The sequence below is a fragment of the Bemisia tabaci genome, chromosome 2 (assembly GCF_918797505.1).
Source record: "Bemisia tabaci chromosome 2, PGI_BMITA_v3".
NCBI classification, from domain to species: domain Eukaryota; kingdom Metazoa; phylum Arthropoda; class Insecta; order Hemiptera; family Aleyrodidae; genus Bemisia; species Bemisia tabaci.
The window spans coordinates 42,499,145-42,510,907 of record NC_092794.1 but is presented as its reverse complement, the minus strand read 5'-3'; the positions used below and the strand labels follow the sequence as shown (position 1 = coordinate 42,510,907).

General features: G+C 38.1%; 1 protein-coding gene across 1 annotated transcript in view; it reads right to left on the bottom strand.

Annotated features, from left to right (window-relative positions):
• Positions 1-205: 205 nt before the first annotated feature.
• Positions 206-11,763, bottom strand: part of LOC109040107 (POU-domain protein pdm3) — a 74,500-nt gene continuing 62,942 nt past the window's right edge. The window contains exons 3-10 of the mRNA XM_072297337.1: positions 9,768-9,924; positions 7,980-8,066; positions 7,159-7,305; positions 6,016-6,177; positions 4,556-4,683; positions 2,925-3,207; positions 1,192-1,372; positions 206-392 (exon numbers count right to left, since the gene is read on the bottom strand). Of these exons, the coding sequence (XP_072153438.1) occupies positions 233-392; positions 1,192-1,372; positions 2,925-3,207; positions 4,556-4,683; positions 6,016-6,177; positions 7,159-7,305; positions 7,980-8,066; positions 9,768-9,924 (1,305 nt within the window). The 3' untranslated portion in view covers positions 206-232. The remainder of the gene's footprint in view (positions 393-1,191; positions 1,373-2,924; positions 3,208-4,555; positions 4,684-6,015; positions 6,178-7,158; positions 7,306-7,979; positions 8,067-9,767; positions 9,925-11,763) is intronic.

Sequence of the window (11,763 nt, the reverse complement as noted above, 5' to 3'; positions counted from 1 at the left end):
ACAAGGAAGGAGCCGTCCCTAAATTACGTAACGCACTAGGGGGGGGGGGGGAGGAGGGTCTAGGAGAGCGTTACACCATTTTTTTATCACGTGTAAACGGATAGGGACTGGGGACCTACGCCACATAAGCATTACAAAGGTTAGGGGAGTAAAAAATACCGAACAATTGCGTTACATAATTTAGGGACGGCTCTGATGCCGCAGACTCAACAAAAGGAGCAAAGTTATATATTTAAATTTGAGCGTATATTTCTGTGTTTAAGTGGTCTGGATCAGTTTTGCCTGGTATAATTAAATGAATGAGGTTACATAGAGAAAAAAAAGGAATAACGTACATGGACTGTTGTTGAGATGCTAGTTGCGCTGCGCAATACATCTGAGTGGCCAGGGCACTGGGGGACAACAGAAACCAACGTTTAAAATTAATTTTTCGACTCACAGATGATATTACTTTATTAAGAACTAAAGCTTTAAAGTGCACGGAACAGAGTCTTTCTTGCTATTACCTCAGTGCGGTTGTTCAAGTCGAGTGAGTTTTAGTATAGTTTTGTCACGTACTCATGTGGGTTATCTTACTTCACCGCTTGTTGGCACCAATCTTATAAATAGGGATTAATGGAAAACATATATCCACGAAAGACAATAATTTATTAAGACAAGTGCCAAATTTCCTTAAGTATACAGGGATTTCAATTATGCACATACGAGACTTTCAAAGAGGTTATAAGTATAGTAGACTCAAGAAGCTACTCACAATTCCGTAATTTCCTTAAAATTCGGTAAATAATAACGTCATGAACGTATGGAAAGTTTCATATTACTGATGCTAGAAAAATCTTTACTGCGTCTTACCGTTATTCGCGCCGACATACCAACGCCTCCCTCGTTAAATCAAAAGATCAACCAATGGATGAATTTATTGATCAACTCATACATCAATAGAGAACTACAGACTGGGGCACGCACGATGTTGTAAGTTGTGTGGCCTAATTCGTGATCCATAGGCGCTAAAATATATCGACTGCGACTCATGCCCTTTTAACTTTCCCTCTTATCTCTCTCTCTCCCCCCCCCATTTTCTTCGTGGTCCTTTGTTTTTTTTTCGTAAAAGATTTTGTATATAACTCAAAACAATCGTTTCGTTATTTGATTAATGACATTTTAGACACAGAATCATAAAAGATGATTTACCTGCATATTGCACTTTGACTGTAAGCCGGTCCTTCGGTCACGCTCAACGCCTGACCAACCTGAGTTTGTGTTAAACCTAGAGATAGTCTTCTTAATTTAAATGCTTTCGCAAATTCTTTGATTTCATCTAAATTGATTCCGTCGACAGTGTTCGCCGTACTTTGACTTATTGTGGGTTGATCTGCAACAAATGATTGATATACATTCGTTTTTAAAATAATCAAAAAGCTTAATTATAAGTTCAGGAATGTAACGGGATGATAAAAAAATAGTTTGCGCTTCAGGGTCGGATTTACCTACTTGCCGCCCTGCATGGGCCGCCTGTATTTTGCCGCCCCCTTCTCATTCGTATTGAAACATCAATAAAAACCATCAAATGAACGTGCCAGCGGGGGAGGGGTGCATAAGACGCGTTTACTCGTGTTGAACACATGTTTTGGGGATGCCCTTTCAACACTACTAGCAAAAGTTAAGTTTTGTAAACCTATCTCTGTGTGGACAAGGCCTTTCCATTCATAAGAAATGAACGAAAAAGTTATGAAAGAACAAAAATGAATGTGGTTTAATGATTTTGACTTCCGCCACCGCACCGCACCGCGCAGACCGCACCGTGTTTGGCGCAATGCGTGAAGTATTCACGCAGTCTTGTAGGCGCTAATATGAGTTACATGCCGATCGCCGCGCCGATGGCTTCTCCTTTTCATCTCAAGTCCTCGTGATCATTGCTCTCTGCGCCGCGCCGTTCCAGGCCAAATTGCGTGTTTGGTTTCTCTCTTAACTCGACTAATTGAAGGTGCTGTCTCTTGCATCATTGAAAGAGGACAAAATTAAAAATTACTACACTCTCAGGAAATGAGAGATTTTGTCGCCTTTTCTCGTTTGTAATTTTGTTTTTCTAAATCCGCTATTTTTTTATACTTGCATTTAAAAAAATTGCAAAATTTGCCGCCCTTTAGATTTGCCGCCATGGGCCGCGGCCCATGTGGCCACCCCCTTCATCCGGCCCTGTTGCGCATATTTTCAAGCAGTCATTTTATGAACTTTTACACCTTTCTGATGAACATAATTATTACCAGATGTTACAAATTCGCAGCAAATTTACGGAAATACACATTTAACTTAGAACTTGGTTGTTACAAAATTTTCAAGTTTACTCCATTATTTCAAGTGAAAACCGAGAACAATCTGTTCACGAATTTCCCGAAAAGATATATAATATCTTTTACAGTGCTGCAGAAACATCACAGGATGGTTTTTGGAATGCGGATACTGAGCGACTTAAACCGGAACTAACTTAACTGGTTTCTAGGTTGCCGAATTTCTTTTCACGTTTTTTTACGAACCGAGAACTTTGCAACACAACGTCCTGCAGCGTTTTAGGGATTGCTCCTCCTGTATATTGTAAAAAATTATACCTGAAAAACGTCAACGTATATAATGTTGAATTGGATACGATAATGTTTCTTGCTTTCCTGCTGTAAAATGAAAGAAAGTGAAAAAAAATACGATAACTAAGTATAGTTATCGTAAGTATGAAAAAAATATAGAAGAAAGAAAAATAAAGTTAACAAAAGAAAAAAAAATAATAAACAAGAGAAGAAGAAGAAAAAAGGAAACAAAACATGAGAGGATATTAGACATATTCCAGTTACAGCTGTGCCATTGATTCTCCAGTGGCAGCTCTCAGTAAACCTGACAATAAAGACATTGGTTACACAAAATAATTCACTCACTTGATTCCCCGAACAAATCGTGCGTCGGACTATTAACATTGCTATAGTGATTTGGGGCCGAGACAACGGAGCTCGAAGTTGTAGTAGTTGTTGTTGTTGCCGTACTTATGGTAAGATCACTACTTTTGCTGCTAAGTCTACTACTTGGAGATGATGATGACGTCACCGTCCCCGATGAACTATTCAGCGTGTGACTGCTAGGAAAGTTGCTATTTAGGTTACTGTTGATACTATTATTGTTATTGTTGTTCATCGTGTTTGAGATTTTTTCACATTTCGCCTGCTGAAATAGAAATAAGATCCAAGGATGAATATCATTATCAGGAGAGAAATTAACTCGCACATTATACTCACGTAAAATCAATAGAAAAAATGAAACCAACACAATCGTCTCCTCCCGAACGAAGGAGCGTTACCCTATTCCTAGGTTGCAAAATTGACGCAACCAATTTTTTTTTTGTTTTTTTTTTTTTTTTTTTTTTTTTTTACAAAAGTGCACCTTTGCAATTTTCGTCCAACAATTGTTTTGATTTTTGGTTGAAATCCGAAGGATAATCTGTGAAATTTTCAGTTAGAAATGCTCAAAATTCTCCTGCTGAATATGCAATTATACCGACGGTAATTTGGCAATATCAAATTGTTGTTACACTCTTTCGTGAGGGAAACGCCGAAATGTGCCAAAGATGTATTTTATATTTGGGAGAAGAATTTAACTTCCCAAACGTTCCAATCGAAGTGCTTTAGTTGTGTGACCCGAACTTCGGCAGCAGGAAATTAAGTTATCGTATGCACGACCCGGAAACTTTAGAGACCCATAATATGACCTGAACTTCGGGTCCCACGCGAGATTTTTTTTCTCCGTGTATATGTGCTTTATGTTTTGACTTGTCCATACTTTCCTTATCCAAGTAAGTACTCCAATCTGAAATGCTTCGAACATGAAATTTCTTTTCGTCCAAACGACGTCGAAAAGTAAACTCTCTCAGCTTCCAATGGCGGTGAGCGAGATTGTCGTTCATACACCTAATCAACGTCTGGACAATTTTGAGCAGTTTATGTCTCTCATATTCTAAAGACATGAAAAATAAATTAACTAGACCCTCGTTTTCTTCATAACAAGAAAAGAAACACAAAAAATGTGGCCCGAACTGTGTAGCAACGTGGTAAAGTAGTGCTGGGTCCACATTATTTTGCGGGGAACGTAAGTCCAAGAAATTCCAAGAAGTTCAATTTTAGAGTTCAAAATTTTATCGAGAATAAACACCGGCATTAGACAAAGTAGTGTGGACCCAGCATTATTTTACCACCTAGCCTCTTCCTAACTCAATAGGGTGTCGAACAAAGCACTCATTCTTCACTCAAGAATTTTGAGCAATGCAGAAAAAAAAATGTTTTGTCACAGGGACCGAATTACCGTATTAAACATGTCCAGAGTTCAGGCAACCTAGTTTCGGGGGACGGAACGCAGTGCTCAGTTTTTGAAACCGAGATTTCGGACACCCAATGAACCGAGAGGGTTCGGTGCTCAATATGAACCGAATTTTTTTTTCTCTTGTGAACGGACATCTGAAGTTTGAATCACATTTAAAAGCAAACTGAATGACAAATAAAGATAGTTCATAAATAATTACCATGAAATGATTTTGTGGTGGGTTTCTGAGAGGCGTAGGAGTTGTATTTGAACCATTGTGACTTGATTGATGGAAATTAATTACAGGGTGAACAGAGGGAGGCACGGCTGAGGGCGGGCTTGGACTGACTGGAAATAGAAAGCAAAACATTGAATTACACTGGAAAAAGTAGCTTAAATTGACCGCTAAAAGTTTTTTTTTTTTTTTTTTTTTTTTTCATCTTAATTCATACTGAATTTATCCAAAAACAAGAAGGCAAAAGCTTAAGTTAAGCAAAGTGAAGAATATCAGTGATTTTCCTGCACTCTTTGCCAAAGTGGACACGAGAATTGCATCCTCTGTCTTCTCCCTTTCTGTGCTGGGCATGCGCTTATAGGAGCCTTTGACTCGTCGAGAGACCATACGCCTTTCGATCAATCATAAATCAAGATTTTTTTCTCGCGTGGATAGTGTGATCTTCAGTGAAAATAGATTCTATGGCAGTCGATGTCCCATAAGTCGATAAATCGGAAACATCGGATCCATCAAAAATCAACTAGGAGTAAATCTATCAAACATTGATGAATTTATTGAAATGGATATGATGTCGTAAACACATCCCGAATTCTAGACATGCCGTGATGTGGCTATAGTCAAATCCCGCAATTCAAAGTAATTGACCAACATTAGTTAAGAAATTTTTGGTTTTCGATGTTTGAAGAGGTCTTAGAATTTGACTACAACAGATACAACCAATCGACTTGTAACATACATCATTATTGTTTCCAGTGCATGGATCACTCATGCATCAATCTGAAAAATATTTATTTTCTGAACATCGATTTTCCATACATCAGTAGTCTGCTAAACTTAACGATTATCGATTTATCTGCTCTTAAAAGTAGCAGTCCTGAGGTCTAAATTGTGTCCTTTACTTTTTGTTAGAGTACCTTTATAGCGAGAGTATGGACAGATCGCTTGATGGAGAGCTTAGGGCCCAAAAGTGCAGCCACCCTTCTGAGCAACTTCTAGCACACGAAATTTCACTGCCAGCCTACAGATTTCAATTCTAACCAAGATGGCGAAGAATGTACATAAATGAGCGTTCTTTCGCAAAAATAAGTAAAATTATGCAAAAAGTAAGCCAATCACATGCTTTATAAACGACGGTTCGTAACAATTGTATTTGTAAATCACTCTAGACATTTGAAATTCATAGGTTGGCTGCATTTCTGGGCCCTAACTTTGTTCGCGGAGGCATCGGTGAAGGCCTGATGAATTTTCGGAGTTTCACATCTGTCTATACTCTCGCTATACAGGCACTCTACTTTTTGTGACATCGCACTGAGAACAACATTCCTACGACCCTCTCGTGGCTGCGTCATCAGCGAGAGAATGCTTAGTGATATAAATGAAAATAATAAATACTAAAATTAAGCGGAGATCTCAATTGAATAAAAGCGAGATAATTTTAATGGTACCTCCGTTAGTTTGGGGTGATATGAGATGATGTGGCTGCGCCATTGATTGTAGGTTAGCCAGAGTGGTCGTGATCACCTGTCCATTACTTAAAGCTAAATTGACTACTTGGTTACTCGTAACGTGGTTCACTGGTATCGTCAGAATTGTTTGAGTTGCTATTCCTGTTGACAAAAATTTCCGACTCTGATTAGGGTACTCACGTGAGACCATTATAGAATTCCTGGGAATTCTGGTGGCTTAATTCGATCATTTTTATCGCACAAAAGGAGGGGTAGCGATAAGCGAAGTTTTTGGGCTTGCTCTAAATTTCCTTAAATTTACGATTTTTTGCTCATTGAAAACTGAAAAAAAAATCTCGGTGTATTTACTAAGAAAAGGGTAAAATTACCAAGAATTCAGGGTTCTATTTGATCCCAGTTTTTTCTTGGTAAAATTACCATTTATAGAATTGATAATTTTACCAAGAAATCTCGGTAAAGTTATTGAACTTTCTCGGTAATTTTACTGGACCTTGGTAAAAACGCCAATATTTTTTATCGACTATGGTAGAATTACCGAGATAAAACGGCAAAGTTACCGGGAATTGATTACCAATAAAAGTGGTATTCTTACCTGAAAAAACCAGTAAAAATACCGGTTTTTAGGTAAGTTTACCAGTCTGTCTTGGTAAAATTACCAATAATTGGTAAAAAAAGTGAGATGGTAAAGTTACCAACGGACCTTGGTAAAAACGCCGAGAATTTTTTTTCCGTGAAGGTCTACATTTTACGGAACGCATCACGGTTAAATTTCGGTCATAAAATTTGAATTTTTTTTTAAATCGATGTGATTTTTTGCAATTGAACGAGTGTTCGTTGTTCGTGGGTGCCGCTTGCAAATTGGACTTCATTTTGCAATTTGGAACTATAAATTCTAACCCGGTTTAAAAACAACGTATGTGCCATTAGTTTCCCTATGCACATAAGTGTTTTTCCAGAAGAGCCAGAATTTATAGTTCCAAATTGCAAAATGCAGTCCAATTGACGGCAATTGCTGACCGCCTGCGACATGTACAACTTTTCATACTTTTTAATGAAATCTAATGACCTATGTAATTGTGAAATTTCTAAATTTTATCGTTAGAGAAATTATTGAGTGTGTACCCTGTGCTGTGGGGATGAGAAGTTGAGCCCCTTGGATGCCTTGGACGAGTTGCCCGGAAGCTAGAATAAACTGAGGCATCGCGGCTGGTTGCGGAGTTGCAAGGAGCTGCGGTGTCATCCCTTGGTTCGTGTCCGCTCCCGTCGACCCTGTAAAGAATGAACCCCTATCAAATCGTGTTCCCATCACACTGGCCGACAAACAATCGATGATATTAGTCCGCTTGTGTCAATATACGTGCAGTGTCTTTATTTATTTTATTTTTTCAATTATTAACTCTGAGACATTAGAAGAAATGGACACTACCAAAAATGATGGAAGTTGATGATTTCATGAAACTGTATTATGCAATTAATAAAGATATGTGTCGTCAACAATGAAATTTTTAACATATTCCCAACTTCATGAAAGATACTTTAAGTAGTTGTATGAGTACTTGAAAGGAAAAATCTTCAACCTCAACCGGTAGCTCAATAGAACTTCACAATAACCGAAATTTTTCTCTAAAGTTCTGCTCGACTTTGTAAATTCACTTTATCAGTTGAACGAATGCGATGTTTCAAAATTAATGAAGTAGAGTATTTTTGTTTTCACTACGCGGTATATATCTAACTATCTCTGTCGGTGTATCAGAAAAATTGATGCGAATGTTTCCTTAAGTATTTCAGGCTGCAATCTCTTTAAAATCAATTAATCGTTTCGGGTTTCCATTGAAAGACCACCGTGAAACCTTTGGCAATTAAAGAGGAATTCTGACTCTTTATTGACTCGCTGGATACCTAAATATCGTCTTTCTAAATCTAAAGTTGCGAATATTTCTCACCATTTGCGTTAATACTAAGATTCAGCGGTGTGTTTATTAAAGGACTCTGTAGATTCGTGGCTGAAACATTGTTTGCAATTCCAGCTACTGCAACAAAAAAATAATAAAAACCATACTTAAAATACAGGATTGGACGTACCTCAACAATATTTTTGCTAAAGTCTAAGACATTTAGACATTTTTGCATCTTCCCCGACATTTTTGCGGATGGAAGTTCATTTATAAACATTCTTGGTCATTTTGCCTTGTTAGTATTTGAATCTGGAGATCAGCAGCGACATTTTCTAGCGTAATCTGTCAGAGAGTCAGCTGCGCTTTTAGGCCGTAAAATTTTCACATTTTGACACGTTCGTACTCTCCTTATGTAAGTATTCTAGTAAAGCGCGTATCACGAATTTCGCATAAGCCCCAGAAAGCATGAATTTATATGTAAAACAGGGCTCACGTGGGAAATGAGGCTCGCTCTTACGTCTTGCCTTTCGTCAGAGGGCTGATTACTGAAATTGATAGACAAAGTCATAGACAAAGAGGACATAGGGAGTATGGAGCGATCCTTTTGGTTGAAACGGGTGCTCTTCATAGACTAAGGGGGAAAGGATGGACTAACTGTAGGGTCTCTTGTGGGTTGCCGTTAGTCAGTCTATTACGCACCTCCTTTGTCCATTCCATTCACCAATTTAAACCCATAGGATCACTTCATTTTTCCTTCTGTCTCTCATGTCTATTGCTTTGTCTGTCGATTTCAATAATCAGCCCGCAGAGAGACGACGATGCATCGGCCCCTCGATCGCAAGATCTCAACGCGAACATCTGAATCCTCAAAAAGTAAAAATGTATCATTCGATAGATTCAAATAATTAAACCAGATCGATATGAATCTATTACCTATAGGAAGTCGAGTGATTGGCCAGTTCACTCATTGGATCTGCATAATTTCGAGGATTCCAATAATACTGTTTCGAAGAGTAATTAAATCATTTTCACAAAAGAGCACCCGAAATGAAGTCGTAATTCATTCGAGAAAAGCGATGAAAAGACTCCCACGCAACACCGATTCAAATTACAGAGTGAAGTTGATCCGCTGCGGATTAAGGCTCTTTCAGGGATCGAATAAAATCGCAGTTTATTAAACTCTCCAAAGAACCCGAACCATAACAATTCCAGGGGTTTCGATTTCATTCACTTTATTTCTCACTGGAATCGGAAAAAGATGTAATAAATTTTGTTCGGTATCGGTACTTTTTCACACAGGAATGGATTCAAATATTTTTATAAAAAGTTACTTTTTGTGAGAATGTATCGATGGCTTGCGTTAAAAAAAATGCGTGCCTTAGATTACGACGTTGTAAGTCTCGATTCATATTTTATTCATTCAAAAAGAAAAGGCTTTCAACAATTTTTATCGGAATTCTTTGTGAATTTTTTACATTCATAATAAAATCCAAGGTTTAGTGCGACCCATTAAAATTAAAATTGACCATCGGATGACTGTTGTTTACCATGCAACATTCTACATTGATCGAAATTGGACACCAAATTGGTCCAACTCTGATCAAAATGGAGTGCCACTTACTATTCATAATTTATTTCTGGTTGAAAAATTTTCTGCGATAGTTTTTTTTTTTTTTTTTTTTTTTTTTTTTTTTTTTATTTTTTTTTGTGGAAAATGATGCGAAGTAATGATTTTAAGACTAATAAATCCTGGCACACTTCCTCTCTTTTGGATGAGTTTTTTGATCGTCTATCCACCACACCTTCAAGGGAAAATAAGGGGTAACTTTCACTTACATAAATTGCTGTTGATATGTTTATTCTCGCCCAGAAGCTGGGGAGGAAGTTTGATTTTGGCACAAGGAGAATCGGTATGAGCGACACCCATTGAGACTGAGTCCGCTCCTGAGATTGAGCTACTTCGACTGCTGCTACACGAGTCTTCGTCGCTCTCCTGAAACATGAACAATAAACTAACATTAAGTAACACAAATTAACACTAACAAAAAAAAAAAAAAAAAAAAAAAAAAAAAAAAAAAAAAAAAATTGAGAGTTATAGATCTCCTCGCTGGCATCGGCGGATGCAGCAAACTGGCAACACTGTCTTTTCTCCATTTAAACTTATGGAAATGTATCGATTCTTGGAGGGGCCAGGTGCTCCTAAAAGAATCGATTATTTAACATAGGTTTAAATTGAGGAAATCCGGTGTTGCCAAAGTGCGGGAACCGCCATTGCTCGGCGGTAATCTAGGATTGCGCGAAAGGTCTAAGAAAATATATGAGGATAGCGCGAAAGGTCTAAGAAAATATAAGAAGATTGCGCGAATAAAAATCTCAACATCTGCTATAAGAATGCGCGCGAATTTAAAATGAAGTTAATTTAAGGTAGAAGTCTGACAAAACAGGAAACAGTTCGAAAAGAAACGCATTTTTATGTTAACGCTAGTTTAGGTTAGTTTGTTAACAATTTATCGATGTCTTACCTTCTGATGATAAATGAAGTGAAAAGATTGAAAAATGGTTGCGGGTATAAAGAACTTTCCTATCTTTTCTCGGGAAAAGTATTTAATCGGAGGAAACGAGGCAACGTTGGAGTGCTCATAGGCGTCGAAACACAACATGAGCCTTAAAGTTTTATTATTCGATGCCACGATTATTCTAACGCGAGTTCGAATAATATCGCGCCAAACACAGTGCGCCCGGCGTCAAAGGTGTATTAGCGCCTGTAAGACTGTAGAAATACTTCACGCATTGCGCTAAACAGTGCGGGCGGCGTCAAGCCCATATTAGCGCCTACAAGGCTGCATGAATACGTCTCGCATTGCGCCAAACGCAGTGCTGTCAGTCAGTTGGCAGCGTGAAACGCAGATCAGCGCTCACAAGACTGTAGGAATGCTATAGGACTGCGCGCCATCATTTTTGATTTGCTGCTCCAGATTTTACCATAGTTAAAGGGAAAATATGTATGCTCATTGTAACGATTCAGAAACTCGGATGATATTTATTTTTATATTGGTTATAAGAAAGAAAATAGAACAAACGAAAATATTGCGTCGAAATTTTCGATAATTTCATTTAAGATCATTCAGGTAAATTCGCGGAAACTTTATCAGAGAAACTATTCGTAGTTGTTTTAAAACATTTATTAAAAATAAAACATAAAAGCTGTGCATAACGTTGAAATTAGAGATAAATATACGCTTTCTCTCGGGTGCATCCGTCGGGTTATGAATCCATTCATCTCTTAAAATACTTGTACCTGGTCGTTCTACGATTTTTTACGTGTAGATAGTGTTTTCTAGTGGTTGGTGGCCGCGTAGCGACCGCATGCTCCTAGTTCACTTTTTACATGTCTATGAAAGCTCTCTGGGCCATTTGTAGTGCGAGGGCTATCCATTGAAGAGAGACATGCCCGTAAATGAGGAAGGAATGAACAGTCTTCCGCGGTGTCGTTTTCTACCACAAACTACCAGGGTTGCCAGATTAACGCTTCTTTGATAAATATTGAATATTCGCGCAAACATGTGAGTTTCCAGCACCAGAAAAATTCGCGCAACCCTATCGCAGCCCTCCTCTCATTGATATCACGGCAATCTTAACAGAGACTAGACAAGTCGCATTTTGCAAAACAAACGAGTTGTAAGTAGTTTTAAGTTCAACTCATCGAAAATTGTCCCCGGTCCAAAAATATTTTGAACGTGAAGTTAGTCTTTAAACTTAGGTTTTAGCATCGAGTCTCGAGGTATAATGGAACTTTAGACTTCTTTTCCTCACTTCTAACGTGATTGGAGAT